At 42.6% G+C, this 16,966-nt stretch overlaps 1 protein-coding gene across 13 annotated transcripts in view; it reads left to right on the forward strand.

Moving 5' to 3' along the window:
- The window catches only part of TNIK (TRAF2 and NCK interacting kinase), a 383,200-nt gene that overhangs the window by 320,757 nt on the left and 45,477 nt on the right, over nucleotides 1-16,966 (forward strand). For 9 of the 13 annotated variants that reach the window (XM_069727314.1, XM_069727316.1, XM_069727321.1 and 6 more), the window contains 3 exons: nucleotides 315-338; nucleotides 10,377-10,451; nucleotides 16,208-16,386. In XM_069727314.1, coding sequence (XP_069583415.1) covers nucleotides 315-338; nucleotides 10,377-10,451; nucleotides 16,208-16,386 — 278 coding nt within the window. The remainder of the gene's footprint in view (nucleotides 1-314; nucleotides 339-10,376; nucleotides 10,452-16,207; nucleotides 16,387-16,966) is intronic. The other 4 variants (XM_069727325.1, XM_069727319.1, XM_069727326.1 and 1 more) reach the window with 1 other exon arrangement.

The following is a 16,966-nucleotide window of genomic DNA, read 5'->3' on the forward strand; positions in this document are numbered from 1 at the left end:
TATCACTGCAGGGTGTGTGACTTAATATTAACCTTCTTATATTTAATGACGTACGTCTGTATCGCGTTCATGTATTATGTTGAATGTGACACTATGAACGTACCTGTACTGTAGCATGCACGGTGTGTTAGTGATTGGGCACCTCGTGCGCTGTGCTGTGTCCTCTGGCGAGCACTTGGCTGTGTGTCTGCCCTGTCAGAAAGCTTGACAAGCATGGAACTAACACTTGTATCTTTAACCTGCTTCCTTCCCTGTGTTTTTCCCTTGACCTGCTCTGCTTTCTCCGATGCTGATTATCCCTCCCTTGTGCAAAGAGCTATAAGAAAGCAATAGATGAGGTTAGTGATCCCGTGTAATAGTCCACATTGTGACCCATTCTGGTCTGAGTGTAATATCAGCAGGTTTTGTGTCTTCATTTCAAACTCACCGACTTCCATTCATTTGTATAGAATCACTCTCTGCAGACCCAGTCCTTGCTTATTTATTAGGAAGAAACGTAAGGAATCGCAATTATACTGCGACTGATGATGAAGGAAGTTGGGATATATGCCAGGGGGACAATTCTTCCTACATTGTGGGTTTATACACCTTTTTCCCTGTTTATGAAGTGCTATGATGTTTTGCAAGGTGTGTTCTGTTATATATTGTATTAATGTTGCTTATCCAGCAAGAGTAGTCTATGTTTACATGGAGCTTTTTGAGGGATTTTATTTTTGGTAGTGGATCCTTTCCAAAATCTTCAAAACCGCTTCAAAACTGCTTGAGAAAAAAAGTTTTGAAGAATCACTCCACTATCTCGCAATGGATCTTGAAAGAAACCTCTCCATTCTAGGTACTGCTCAATCAAAACCTGCAACGAACGCGTCAGAAATAAACATTTCCAAAATGTTTCAGAACTGTTTCAGAAAAAGAAAAACTCCAAAAAGTTCCTTAAATAGGAGCGTTCACAGAAGCAGTTTCCACCTCAAAAACTTGAATTTTTTTACGGCCTCAAATATGTTCATATCAACATGGCCTTTGTCACAATGTAGAATATTAAAAGGTACTTTAAAGGGGTTGTCCCACAAAGTACATAGATCTTGGAATAAAAATAAGATCCATAATTAGATGTGTTAAAAAAATAATGTTCCTGTGCTGAGATCTTATAAATGTGCCCCTGCTGTGTACTGAGTAATGGCTGTGTCTGACCGTGCAGGACCACGGTCTGATCATACCACAGCTCCTGGGCAGTGGGGGGGAAGCAAAAGAGAATATACAGACAGGACTTCAGAGGATCACACACAGCTGATTATTTTTGTGATGGAATACAGTTCACTGCCTGTTTTTAAGCAATGTTTTTCTCATACTGTCCTGTCTGTATACTCTTTTGCTTCCTCCACTGCCAAGGAGCTGTGATATGATCAGACCATGTTTCTGTTCGTGGTGTGAAATTTAGCCAAGTCGTATGAAGTGGTGCACAAGTAGGTTCCCAGGCCGGTAAGTATACAAATAAAACTTGGCACTCAACTCAAGAATTTCCTATGAAGATTTTTAGTGCAGTCTGTCCAACAAAAGACGTTTCGGTCCCACATGGACCTTCGTCAGTCTTTTAGTCGTAAGGGTACCGTCACACAGTGGCACTTTTGTCGCTACGACGGTACGATTCGTGACGTTCCAGCGATATCCATACGATATTGCTGTGTCTGACACGCAGCAGCGATCAGGGATCCTGCTGAGAATCGTACGTCGTAGCAGATCGTTTGGAACATTCTTTCGTCGCTGGATCTCCCGCTGTCATCGCTAGATCGGTGTGTGTGACACCGATCTAGCGATGCGTTCGCTTGTAACCAGGGTAAACATCGGGTTACTAAGCGCAGGGCCGCGCTTAGTAACCCGATGTTTACCCTGGTTACCAGCGTAAATGTAAAAAAAAAAAAAAAACACTACATACTTACATTCCGGTGTCCGTCATGTCCCTTGCCGTCTGCTTCCCGCACTCACTGACTGCCGGCCGTAAAGTGAAAGCAGAGCACAGCGGTGACGTCACCGCTGTGCTTTCACTTTACGGCCGGCGCTCAGTCAGTGCGGGAAGCAGACGGCAAGGGACAGACACCGGAATGTAAGTATGTAGTGTTTGTTTTTTTTTACGCTGGTAACCAGGTTAAACATCGGGTTACTAAGCGCGGCCCTGCGCTTAGTAACCCGATGTTTACCCTGGTTACCCGGGGACCTCGGCATCGTTGGTCGCTGGAGAGCTGTCTGTGTGACAGCTCTCCAGCGACCACACTACGACTTACCAACGATCACGGCCAGGTCGTATCGCTGGTCGTGATCGTTGGTAAATCGTATAGTGTGACGGTACCCTAAGAGAAGAAAGTAATAATAAAGCAAAAAATTAAACAAACAAAAAACCAAAGAGGTGACAAAAAAATGAGGACATCCTCAATATCCTAAGGCAAGAAGCCGTGCCGGGAGTGGTAATCAAAGGGAAAAAGGGGATAAGGAAGAGAGGTACCCACCCGACTGCATACAAGGAGGATGGATATAATAGGTAGGTATGTAGAGGTAGGTGAAAAGCTCTGATGGAACCACAGGACAGTTTAATAGTTTCTATCCTGATATTATCAACACCAAGGTGCTGAAAACTGAGCTATTACTGCTGACAACAGCAGAAAGCTAGAGGAAAAATCCAGCTGTTTTTTTTTTTACCTTGACTGGTGACTTTAAAGTACATTGTGAGTCTACTATTCCAGACTCTGTAGAAGAAGCCGTCCCTCTGTTGTCTTCTGCCAGCCCCCCCCCCCCCCCCTACTAACTACTGTGGAACAAAATGCGTCGGCTGAATTAATGCTGAAGGCTGAATTAATGCGAGCTCCATTTTTTGTTTTTGTTGACCTTGTGTTCCATTGTTTCATCTAATGATACATCAGTTGTATTTGGTGGGTACAGTAGGGGCGAAAATGCTGCATATTAAAAGACTTCTGAGTTTTTGGGCAAGAAGTCAGTATTGACACATGAAGACTACTTCATAGTAGAGAATAACGTGGTAGCTATTCATCAGACATTAATATTTTAGTAATAAAAGCATTGTAATATTTTGGTAAATTTATTTTCATTAGAAAGGTCCTTACCCCTGACAATAAATTGATTACAGGATGTCGTTGATTGGATTCCCACCAAGTAGCTATACTTTGGGGAAATCTGGATCTAAATATTCAAATTTCTTCCAGCGTCCATCACAGGGAATATGAGACATTACACAATACCTATTAAAATTAATGGGTTGTCTATCCCATGCAGGAAATCATCCTAGGTCCTCCATAGTGAAAGATACTCTTTGTAGCCTCTGTCCCACCTGGCTAGTGCACACACACTATATATATCTGTATATACACACACACACCGGTGTATATATATATGTATATACAGTGGGGCAAAAAAGTATTTAGTCAGTCAGCAATAGTGCAAGTTCCACCACTTAAAAAGATGAGAGGCGTCTGTAATTTACATCATAGGTAGACCTCAACTATGGGAGACAAACTGAGAAAAAAAAATCCAGAAAATCACATTGTCTGTTTTTTTATCATTTTTTTGCATATTATGGTGGAAAATAAGTATTTGGTCAGAAACAAACAATCCAGATTTCTGGCTCTCACAGACCTGTAACTTCTTCTTTAAGAGTCTCCTCTTTCCTCCACTCATTACCTGTAGTAATGGCACCTGTTTAAACTTGTTATCAGTATAAAAAGACACCTGTGCACACCCTCAAACAGTCTGACTCCAAACTCCACTATGGTGAAGACCAAAGAGCTGTCAAAGGACACCAGAAACAAAATTGTAGCCCTGCACCAGGCTGGGAAGACTGAATCTGCAATAGCCAACCAGCTTGGAGTGAAGAAATCAACAGTGGGAGCAATAATTAGAAAATGGAAGACATACAAGACCACTGATAATCTCCCTCGATCTGGGGCTCCACGCAAAATCCCACCCCGTGGGGTCAGAATGATCACAAGAACGGTGAGCAAAAATCCCAGAACCACGCGGGGGGACCTAGTGAATGAACTGCAGAGAGCTGGGACCAATGTAACAAGGCCTACCATAAGTAACACACTACGCCACCATGGACTCAGATCCTGCAGTGCCAGACGTGTCCCACTGCTTAAGCCAGTACATGTCCGGGCCCTTCTGAAATTTGCTAGAGAGCATTTGGATGATCCAGAGGAGTTTTGGGAGAATGTCCTATGGTCTGATGAAAGCAAACTGGAACTGTTTGGTAGAAACACAACTTGTCGTGTTTGGAGGAAAAAGAATACTGAGTTGCATCCATCAAACACCATACCTACTGTAAAGCATGGTGGTGGAAACATCATGCTTTGGGGCTGTTTCTCTGCAAAGGGGCCAGGACGACTGATCCGGGTACATGAAAGAATGAATGGGGCCATGTATCGTGAGAGTTTGAGTGTAAACCTCCTTCCATCAGCAAGGGCATTGAAGATGAAACGTGGCTGGGTCTTTCAACATGACAATGATCCAAAGCACACCGCCAGGGCAACGAAGGAGTGGCTTCGTAAGAAGCATTTCAAGGTCCTGGAGTGGCCTAGCCAGTCTCCAGATCTCAACCCTATAGAAAACCTTTGGAGGGAGTTGAAAGTCCGTGTTGCCAAGCGAAAAGCCAAAAACATCACTGCTCTAGAGGAGATCTGCATGGAGGAATGGGCCGACATACCAACAACAGTGTGTGGCAACCTTGTGAAGACTTACAGAAAACGTTTGACCTCTGTCATTGCCAACAAAGGATATATTACAAAGTATTGAGATGAAATTTTGTTTCTGACCAAATACTTATTTTCCACCATAATATGCAAATAAAATGTTAAAAAAACAGACAATGTGATTTTCTGGATTTTTTTCCTCAGTTTGTCTCCCATAGTTGAGGTCTACCTATGATGTAAATTACAGACGCCTCTCATCTTTTTAAGTGGTGGAACTTGCACTATTGCTGTCTGACTAAATACTTTTTTGCCCCACTGTATATGTATATATATATATATGTATGTATATATATATATATATATATGTATATATATATGTATATACAGTCTATATATATATATATATATATATATATATATATATATATATATATATATATATATATATATACACCGGTGTGTGTGTGTATATACAGATTCAAGATTCAAAGAAGCTTTATTGGCAGGACCAAATACACAATGCCAAAGCAAGTGTATAAAGGCAATAGGGATAGGGACTGTGGGGATGTTGGGTAGGAGCTGTAGGGAAGGTGGATGGGGGCAGATCCAGGGTGGGGGCTATAGTCCATGGCATAGGGGAGGTGGATGGGGCAGATCCAGGGTGGGGGCTATATTCCATGGCATAGGGGAGGTGGATGGGGCAGATCCAGGGTGGGGGCTATATTCCATGGCATATGGGAGGTGGATGGGGCAGATCCATTGTGGGGGCTATAGTCCATGGCATCATAGTTCTTTCTAGCAGTCTATGGCATTCGCTCACATACCGCACTGCTATCTCCACCGCTCTCTCTTCTTCTCCCAGCAGGATATATGTTTTCTCTTCCTCCTTCATGGTGATGAAGTCTGGGAAGAGATGTGAGAGTCTCCTGAAGTGAGTGTCCCTCACTGCTGAGTATTTGGAGCAGTGTAGCAGGAAGTGGGTTTCGTCCTCTATGGCCTCCTGGTCACAGTGTTGGCACAGTCTTTCCTCCCTGGGCTTGTAGCTCTGCCTGTGTCGGCCACATTCGATGGCCAGACTGTGGGCACTGAGTCTATATCGGCTCAGGATCTGGCGGTCTCTGGGGTCCGGGAGTTTCTCCAGATATGGGGCCAGTCTGTAGTCTCTCTGTAGGCTCCGGTACATGGTCAGTTTCTGTGAGCTGATGATATCATTCTTCCAGTCACTGACATACCTCTCCTGGCCTTCGTCTGCCATCTTCCTGATTCCGGCTTTTGTCAGGTTGTTGTGATTGGTGTTCTGGTCCGGTTGGGTTTGGCTGGGCTGTTCCGAGGGTTCTGGTTTTTCTGTTTCACCTACATGTATCAGGGCTTTATGGTGATGGGAGCTTGGATTGCTCCTATGCAGGTGAGCCCGGAATGACAGCGCCCTCTTTAGAACTGTTAGGTGTAGAGGGAATCTGCCCAGCTCGGCCCGGCAAGCACTGTTGGAGGTGCTCCGATGGACCTGGAGAAGGTGCTTGCAGAATTCCAGGTGGAATATTTCTGTTGGACTGGAATCCCACTTTGACCAGTCTGGGTAGGTGTGAGGACCCCAGACTTCGCTGCCATACAGGAGGATTGGGGCGATGATGGAGTCGAAGATTTTTAGCCAGACCCTCACTGGTGGCTTCAGATGGTAGAGTGTCCTTCGGATGGCATAGAAGGTTTTGCAGGCCTTGTCTTTCAGGGTCTCTATGGCTTGTTTGAAGCTCCCTGACCGGTGAATCTCTAGGCCCAGGTAGGTATATTTGTCCGTTCCTGTGAGGTCGCAGTTGTTGAGGACGAATGATGGGTGTTGGCCTGATCTTCTCTTTCTCCTCTGGAACACCATGGTGTTGGTTTTCTTTAGGTTGACCGGTAGAGCCCAGGTGGAGCTGAATTTCTCTAGGATTTTCAGGTTGTCCTGGAGGCCTTTCTCGGTTGGTGACAGCAGCAGCAGGTCATCTGCATACAGCAGGAATTTCACCTGAGCGTCGTGGAGGGTGAGTCCTGGTGCTGAGGAGGATTCCAGGGCGGTAGCCAGCTCGTTGATGTAGATGTTGAAGAGCGTTGGACTTGGGCTGCAGCCTTGTCTGACTCCGCGGCTCTGCTGGAAGTAAGCCATTCTTTTGCCGTTCACACTCACACTGCAGCGGTTCTCGGTGTAGGAGCTTTTGATGACATCGTAGGTCTTTCCTCCTATTCCACTCTCTAGAAGTTTCAGGAATAAGCCCGGGTTCCACACTGAGTCAAAGGCCTTTTCAAAGTCCACAAAGCAGGCGTATATCTTCCCATTCTTTGTATTGTAGACGTGTCTCTGAATGAGGCTGTGCAGAGTATAGATGTGGTCAGTGGTGCGGTTGTTCGGCATGAACCCTGCTTGGCTCTTGCTGAGGACGTTGTGCTCGGTGAGGAAGGTGAGGATCCTCTTGTTCAGGATACTGTTGAACAGTTTTCCCAGGTTGCTGCTGACACATATGCCTCTGTAGTTGGCTGGGTCATACCTGTCTCCACTCTTGTGGATGGGTGTGATGAGGCCTTGGTTCCAGGTACGAGGGAAGTAGCCGGCACTGAGTACAATATTGAAGAGTTTAACCATTGCAGCCTGTATTTCTGGTGGGCTGTACTTCAGCATTTCTGGTAGGATTCCATCCAGGCCGCCAGCTTTTCTACATCTTATGGAGGAGAGTCTCTCGGTTACTTCCTGTAGTGTTATAGGTGTATCCACCGGGTTTTGGAAGTTTTTGATTTTTTCCTCCATTGCTTTTAGTTTCGCCATTATGTTTTCCTGTTCTTGGCTTAGTCCTTCCTTTGGAATGTCTTTATAGAGGTCTCTGAAGTATTGGAGCCAGAGGTTGCCATTTTGGATATGGTTGTTGTTTTTCTTGTCTTTGGTGCCCATGTGGTTCCATAGTTCCCAGAAGGAGTTGTCTTGGAGGGCGTCTTGGAGTTGATTAAGCTTGGTAGAGATGTAACTCTGCTTCTTCCTCCTGAGGATGGTTTTGTACTGCTTTTGTATGGATTCATAGGATTCCCTCAGACCCAGGTGGTTGGGGTCTCTGTGTTTCTTGTTGGAGGCTGTTCTCAGGGTCTTCCTTACAGCTTTACATTCTCTGTCAAACCAGCCATTGACCTGTGTTTATTTTGGTCTCTTGTAGTCGACTTTTTTAAGGTCTGACAGTCTGGCCATTGCGTAGAATATATTGTTGAGGTCCTTTGCTGCTTGGCTCACTCCCTCTGGGTTTGGCATGTACTCGAGGTTGTAGAAGTGGTGGAGCATCCGCTGTACTTCAGGTCTGCTGGAAGCTTCTTTATACTTTAGTGCCGACATTTTGGACCATTTATAGGATGGAGGCTGGGTGAAGAGGCCGCTCTGCTGTGGCTTCTGAGTGGATGGTTTCTCTGTAGATGTCATGTACGGAAGAAGTTGGCTGTGGTCTGACAGGTGCGTTTGTGGGGTGACTATGAAGGCGCTGACATCTGCCAGGTTCAGGTCTGTAATGGCGTAATCAACTACACTCCTCCCTACATGGGAGTTTAGTGTATACCTTCCTAAGGAGTCACCCTTGCTTCGTCCATTAAGGATATGAAGTCCTAAACTTTTACATACGTTCAGGAGCTTTCTGCCACTTTTGTTGACTGTACTGTCATAGCTGTTTCTCTCAGTGTGTACAGGGTCTTGGCCGTCATTCTCTGCTCCAAGTATGTAGATGTTTCCATCCGTGGTCAGGAAGTCTCTCTCTCTCCCTGTTCTTGCATTGAGGTCTCCAAAGATGAGAACTTTGCCCAGGGCCTGATAATGGGCGGCTTCTCTTTGTAAGATCTCGAAGCAGTCTGGATTGAAGTAGGGGGACTCTGGTGGTGGTATATAGGTGGCACAGAGGTGGACATCAGACTGACAGGTGAGGATGGAGCTGCTGATTCTGATCCATATGTGGCTGCCTCCTTTCTTCACCGGTTTGATGTACTGGTGGAGCTCCTCTTTATACCAGATCACTACTCCTCCTGAGCCCCGGCCCTGTTTGATGTTTTTATTTTTCTGGGCATGGACCGAGAATTCCTTGTATCCAGTAGGCACCAGGGATTCGTTTTCGGCTCTGGTCCATGTTTCCAGGAGGATCTGAATGTCTATATTTTTCATACTTTGTATAAAATCAGGGTCCTTTGTTTTAGATCCAAAGGTTGAGGCGTTGAGACCCTGGATATTCCAGCTGCTGATTGTAAGTGAAGACATTCTTCTGTGTGGTTTGTGTGTATATACCTTGTAATGAGTATGGCTGTGTGGGACAAACTGGATTTCTGACAGTTTTATAGAAGTGCTTGGTTCCATCCAGTCACATTATTATTCTGCACAGCTCCATGAGCAGGTTCTTTATCTCAACCCTGTCTCTGCTCTGCATGTGTCTGTGTGGGCTCGGTGGTCTCCTCTGTGGAGGTCTCCACCTCTGATGGTCTGACACTGGGTAAAGAGCATTGTTTCCAGCTTCAGGAGGTAGCCTTGGGGTTTTCTGCTTTACCGTTCTCGGGGGTCTTTCAGTGTGATTATGGCCCCTGTTGAATCCAGGCCCGGGGTCTCTGTTTAGCACGATGTCCTTCAGCTCTTTGGCCAGGAGGCTGACCCCTTGTTTGTTGAGGTGTTTATCATCGTGCAGGTGACTGTTGTTTATGGAGAGGTGTTGTGCCAGGGTCACGTTTGGTACAGTCTTGATCTTTTCAGTCAGTTCTGCATTGATGGCTTGGGTGGTTGGCCTGAGTATGTCCTTTCTTGGAAGCAGCGATGACAGAATGATTTTACTGTCCGGGAGTTTTAGTTTATATATGTGTGTGTATGTATATATATATATATATATATATATATATATATATATAATGTAATTACACAGCCCCTCTGAATCTGTAGGTTATGATCTGTGTATTACATATTTTATTTAGAATTTAGCGAAGTCTATGACAGGGTCTGTTACCCGCTGTTAGATTGCTCACCCATACATGATATGGTTTATTGTATCTGTGTCTAGCATGGTCATTGTGCATGGATACTTGTGGGGTCCGTGCATGAGTGAGGAGGGAAATTTAAGCGAAGCGTTCAGCTTGCCCGATGTTCCAGTTTTTAGTAAATTTTTAATAAAATAACAATTCCGGATTCTCTTTTCTTAAGGTTGTACATTATGCCGTTCTTCAGTAATATCTAGAAAAATATATGAATTGATAGACACACCTGCAACTGGTAACATGCTGTCAAACAGTGTGACTGCCCAATCGGAGCTGCCAGTGTATGCCACACCCTATTGCTAATGGAATAGTAACTCCCCTTTGTCAGTTTACGCCTACATATAGAAGAGGAATAACTAAGCATCAGCGTAGAGCTCCAAGAAAGGATTCTCCAGAATCATTGTCGTCCTCCTTATTCTTGAGTGTTGCTGTGTGGAAGTGTTCACGAATTGTGAAGGATATGACTTGCTCCATTCATTTCCAGGCCGCTTGTCACCGTCTGTTGTAAGTGGATTTTTATGTGTGTGCTGCAGTTCATGTGAGATAAAAAAAATAAAAATCTCCACCTGTTTTCCACATTTGGGGCATGTCATGGTCAGGAAACCTGGGACAGATCACGAATGGATCCCAAGTTTCTTATTCTCCTTTCCTTTCACACTTGATACCTTTCTACAGGCTGTTATCTCACAGGCAATGCCCGCGGATGATGGCAAGGTCATGCCGCGGAGGGTGAAAACTAAAAACAAAACGGTAAGAAAAAGTCTTTCTTGCCTTGTATTACACATTCATTCACACCGATCATTAGATTTGGAAGCTGATAGAAACTTATATATATAGATTTTTAGATGTAATCCGTTACAAAGCAAAAGATGTAATTAGAGGAAATTAAGCTCCATCAGCCTAAGGCTGCCGTCACACTATCAGTATTTGGTGAGTATTTTACCTCAGTATTTGTAAGCCAAAACCAGGAGTGGAACAATCAGAGGAAAAGTATAATAGAAACACGTCACCACTTCTGCATTTATCACCCACTCCTGGTTTACAAATACTGAGGTAAAATACTGACCAAATACTGATTTTGTGAACATGGCCTATGTCATAGGAATAAGATTTGCGACAGATACACTGTTAAAAGCTCAATATGCCAGTACTGATGTCTGGTTAGTACAGGGGCACGTCCTCTCTGAAGAGACAATTTGCATATTAAATAATACAAATTGCTAAACATTCTATTAATGAGAGGTAGGAAATACTGAGAATTTCATTTTTTTTTCCTGTGGCATCTTCTGAGCCACAATCCTATGCTTCGGGGAAGAAATATTCATGTAAAAATTGCCTAAAAGAACCTCATCCCCCCTATATAAAACATATTTGTTCCACTGTGGCATATCTCTTCAATGTGCACAACTCGCCAATATATAGATATGTGCAAACATTAAAAGAAGCAGCAGAATGTTTTAATCCGTTTTTTTCCCTTAAAAAGTGGTTAAAAGTAGTAAGGTTTAGCTAATAGTCCTTTTAATATGTGCTACCGTCATAATTTGCATCATTAATTCTAAACCTGTAATTTATATTTTTTTATTGCATAAGAAAGAGTGTTGCGTATGCACCAGCCGTAATCGTATGTCTTTAGCCGTTTGGATAATGGCTGAGAATGGAGCAATTCCATTGACTGCCCAAGGCATGCGAATTAATAGACCTGTAACTGGCTCTGCGCTGAGCTTTCTTATCACTTTAGTATTTCATTAACATGTTAATGAACAGTAATGTAATTTATTACTGCTGAAGGTAATAGCTCTCCCTTGTTAAAAAAGAAAAACACACAAAAAAGCCTAAAAACAATATTTTGTGCTATTTACTTATTTGAAATAGACGCACTTAATGTAAATGCGTTTTTTGAAGCTAAAAAAAAGCTGCTTCTCTTACTAATGGTAGTCCGTGCAATTGGTATTATAGTCATTTTATCTCCAGATAATTCTCTATTCCCATTGAGACAAAATAACTCGCTTGAGTTTTGCCTCCAGACCTTTATCCAATTTACTTATCTAAAGCTGTAAATAATATGCAATTTAATACCAATGCATTTAGGAATATTTTTCATTTATTCCATGGAGCATTTAGCCGGCACCGGTTTTGCATGTATATTTTATACATACAACATAAACAATTCTGAGTTTATATTTTTTAATTAGTATAAAATAAAATTCTTAAAGACTTGTATATAAACATACTTCCCACAAAATGTTCTTCAGTTTGGCTTACCATTATCTATCCTGATTCCCCACACGAACATGAACATGCTCTGCTCTGCTAATTCATGCGCTTTAAATGGGAAGATGGGAAAAGAAAAAGCCACTGCCAGACAACCAGTGGGCACTTTAATATTGCAATCCAACCCAAATATTAATCTGGGAGCACTGTCTACATTCTAGAACCATCTTTACATTTCAGATATAACTTGAAAATCCCCCCTCTACTCCCAATATTGTTCTATTGGGTCTAATGAATATTCACAATCAAATTTGAAAATAAGTATTTGATACACTGCCGATTTTGCAAGTTATCCAACCCACAAAGAATGGAGAGGTCTGGAATTATCATCGGAAAACACCAACTATGAGAGACAGAATCTTAAAAAAAAAATCCAGAAAATCACATTGTATGATTATTAAACAATTAAATTGCATTTTATTGCATTAAATAAGTATTTGATCACCTTCCAACCAGCAAGAATTCTCTTACAGACCTGTTAGTTTTTCTTTAAGAAGTCCTCCTACTCTGCACTCATTGCCTGTATTAATTGCACTTGTTTGAATTCGTTATCTGTGTAAAAGATACCAGTCCACACGCTCCATAAATCACACTCCAACCTCTCCACCGTGGCCATGACCAAAGAGCTGTTTAAGGACACCAGGGACAAAATTTTAGACTTACACAAGGCTGAGATGGGGCTGCAGGACAATAGGCAAACAGCTTGGTGAGAAGGCAACAACTGTTGGCACAATTATGGAAAATGGAAGAAACAAAAGATGACTGTCAATTTTCTTAGGTCTGGGTCTACATGCTAGATCTCGCAACGTGGGGTAAGGATGATTCCGAGAAAGGTCAGGAATCAGCCAAGAACTACACGGGAGGACCTGGTCAATGATTATTGGACTTGTTTTTATTATGTATACCGCTCCTCGCATGTAAAGCGCCATAGAATAAATGTCCCTATAATAATAAATAATAATAATCATAATGACCTGAAGAGAGCTGGGACCACAGTCTCAAACATTATTGTTAGTAACACACTACGCCTTCATGGATTAAAATCTTGCATAGCACGCTAGGTCCCCTTGCTCACACCAGCAAATGTCTAGTTTGCCATTGACCATCTGGATCATCCATTGGGCGCGTAGGTTAAGGTCATGTGGTCAGAGGAGACTAAACTAGAAGTTTTTGGTATCAATTCCACTCGCCGTGTTTGGAGGAAGGAGAAGGATGACTACAACCCCAAGAACACCATCCCAACCGTGAAGTATGGTGGGTGAAACATCATATTTATGGGGTGGTTTTCTGCAAAGGGGACTGGACTACTGCACTGTATTGAGGGGAGGATGGATGGGGTCATGCATCGTGAGATTTTGGCCAGCAACCTCCTCAGTAAGAGCATTGAAGATGTGTAGTGGCTGGGTCTTCCAGCATGACAATGACTCGAAACACCCAGCCAGGGCAACTATAGAGTTGCTCCGCAAGAAGCATTTCAAAGTCCCGGAGTGGCCTAGCCAGTCTCTAGACCTGAACCCAATAGATAATCTTTTTTTAGGGAGCTGAAACTCAAGGTTGCCCAACGACAGCCCCGAAATCTGAAAGATCTGGAGAAGAAGATCTCTATGGAGCAGTGGGCCAAAATCCCTGCTTCAGTTTGTGCAAACTTGGTTGAAGATAAAAATTAAAGACCTCTTCATTCTTTGTGGGTGGGAAAACTTGCAAAATCAGCGGTTTATCAAATACTTATTTTCCCCACTGTGTGTGTGTATATGTGTGTGTTTGTGTGTGTGTATATATATATATATATATATATATATATATATATATATATACAGTGGGGCAAAAAAGTATTTAGTCAGTCAGCAATAGTGCAAGTTCCACCACTTAAAAAGATGAGAGGCGTCTGTAATTTACATCATAGGTAGACCTCAACTATGGGAGACAAACTGAGAAAAAAAAATCCAGAAAATCACATTGTCTGTTTTTTTAACATTTTATTTGCATATTATGGTGGAAAATAAGTATTTGGTCAGAAACAAAATTTCATCTCAATACTTTGTAATATATCCTTTGTTGGCAATGACAGAGGTCAAACGTTTTCTGTAAGTCTTCACAAGGTTGCCACACACTGTTGTTGGTATGTTGGCCCATTCCTCCATGCAGATCTCCTCTAGAGCAGTGATGTTTTTGGCTTTTCGCTTGGCAACACGGACTTTCAACTCCCTCCAAAGGTTTTCTATAGGGTTGAGATCTGGAGACTGGCTAGGCCACTCCAGGACCTTGAAATGCTTCTTACGAAGCCACTCCTTCGTTGCCCTGGCGCTGTGCTTTGGATGATTGTCATGTTGAAAGACCCAGCCACGTTTCATCTTCAATGCCCTTGCTGATGGAAGGAGGTTTGCACTCAAAATCTCACGATACATGGCCCCATTCATTCTTTCATGTACCCGGATCAGTCATCCTGGCCACTTTGCAGAGAAACAGCCCCAAAGCATGATGTTTCCACCACCATGCTTTACAGTAGGTATGGTGTTTGATGGATGCAACTCAGTATTCTTTTTCCTCCAAACACGACAAGTTGTGTTTCTACCAAACAGTTCCAGTTTGGTTTCATCAGACCATAGGACATTCTCCCAAAACTCCTCTGGATCATCCAAATGCTCTCTATCAAACTTCAGACGGGCCCGGACATGTACTGGCTTAAGCAGTGGGACACGTCTGGCACTGCAGGATCTGAGTCCATGGTGGCGTAGTGTGTTACTTATGGTAGGCCTTGTTACATTGGTCCCAGCTCTCTGCAGTTTATTCACTAGGTCCCCCCGCGTGGTTCTGGGATTTTTGCTCACCGTTCTTGTGATCATTCTGACCCCACGGGGTGGGATTTTGCGTGGAGCCCCAGATCGAGGGAGATTATCAGTGGTCTTGTATGTCTTCCATTTTCTAATTATTGCTCCCACTGTTGATTTCTTCACTCCAAGCTGGTTGGCCATTGCAGATTCAGTCTTCCCAGCCTGGTGCAGGGCTACAATTTTGTTTCTGGTGTCCTTTGACAGCTCTTTGGTCTTCACCATAGTGGAGTTTGGAGTCAGACTGTTTGAGGGTGTGCACAGGTGTCTTTTTATACTGATAACAAGTTTACACAGGTGCCATTACTACAGGTAATGAGTGGAGGAAAGAGGAGACTCTTAAAGAAGAAGTTACAGGTCTGTGAGAGCCAGAAATCTTGATTGTTTGTTTCTAACCAAATACTTATTTTCCACCATAATATGCAAAAAAAATGATAAAAAAACAGACAATGTGATTTTCTGGATTTTTTTTTCTCAGTTTGTCTCCCATAGTTGAGGTCTACCTATGATGTAAATTACAGACGCCTCTCATCTTTTTAAGTGGTGGAACTTGCACTATTGCTGACTGACTAAATACTTTTTTGCCCCACTGTATATATAAAACAAATAAATATATATATATTTTCAAATCTTTTGTTTTAGTTAAATCTTGCATCCTAGAAGAAGCTCTTTGCAGAAAATGCCTATAGATAGTAATGCAAACCTTTAGTCTGTCTGAAAATTGCTGAATGCGGTGATTTTAAATACTTTTTTCTCCTTAAACCCTGATCAAATGCATTGGCGGCGATATTGGTCACAAATATAGGGGGAAATGGTAAGACCAATGCTGTGTTTTGTCTTTTGCATGTTTTTTTCCACAGATTCAGCAAATCCATCTTCTGCAGAGTTCTCATGCTTTTTCACAAATTCACCTACATTGCTTTATAAGCATGACCTGTATACACAGAACTTTCCACGCTGCCTGTGATGTCCCGGTCGGGAAATGATGCTGTCTTATAATCATGGCTTATTCATAGTAAACTGGGAAAAATTATTTGCAAATTTAGATTTTGAATTAAAGTCAATAAAAGGTTAATTTCAAAGATTACTACATTGTAACATCTGAAAATAATGCCTATTTTCCAGCTTACTATGACAGAATATTTTGAAACTTCACAAAAATGTATATCCATCTGTTCTATGCAATAGACACATAGTTTTAAAAAAGTCAGTAATGGAATAACCTGTCTTCTAATGTTACCTCTGCCTTATACATTGTCTTTGTGTCTGACAGCGATGTGCGTAATTTTCTTGTCTGGCTGTTTCCTCATTGGCTATGGCAAGGTGTAACACTCGCTTTGGGGAGATAGCCCCTCCATTCTCCTTTTTGATTGATGTGGGGATATAAATATCTGTATCCTTTTGCAGGACTTGACAGCGTTGGCAAAGGAGCTGAGAGAACTTCGCATTGAGGAGACCAATCGACCAATCAAGAAGGTGACAGACTATTCTTCATCCAGTGAAGAGTCTGAGAGTAGTGAAGGGGAAGATGGTGGGAGTGAGACTCATGATGGAACTGTGCCAGTGAATGACATCCCACGTCTTATGTAAGCACTGTTATCATGTACTCGCACATTAATGTACTCTTCTCTTATATGAGAGCAGAATGTTCTTTAAGGAAGTCACTTTCTTAAAGCCGCACATTGCCTACTGTATATAGCGCCGTACAGGCTATTATTAAAGAATAGTGCCATTTCTGTTGCTTCCATCTTGGTTATTTCTTCCTCTCTGACAAGGCTTGGTATGGCAGCATACATTTGCAATTTAATGGCAGCCCGTGATAGATTAGTGGCAGAGAATATCTGCCGCTTGATGAAGGTTGCCAACTTGACTTTATTTTTTCTGGACAGCTGATCAAAAATTCACAGACTTACATTTTGTTACGGACACATTGAAAAAGCATAATAAATTATTATAAGTGATACATGTCCAAGACATGAGCTGTACACACTGAACTATAAAATGGTGATAGTACAATCTTAATGATCTGTTTAAGTTTCTTGGTCCTGGCCTCAGAACAGAAGAAAAAGGGCCCTATTTTTTCAAACTGTCCAGCAATTTCAGGACAGTTGGCCACCATGCCCCTGATGCATACTACAGAGTTTCAGTTTCAACCTCCTGTTGGTA

This window comes from Ranitomeya imitator, chromosome 5 (assembly GCF_032444005.1).
Source record: "Ranitomeya imitator isolate aRanImi1 chromosome 5, aRanImi1.pri, whole genome shotgun sequence".
Lineage (NCBI taxonomy): Eukaryota > Metazoa > Chordata > Amphibia > Anura > Dendrobatidae > Ranitomeya > Ranitomeya imitator.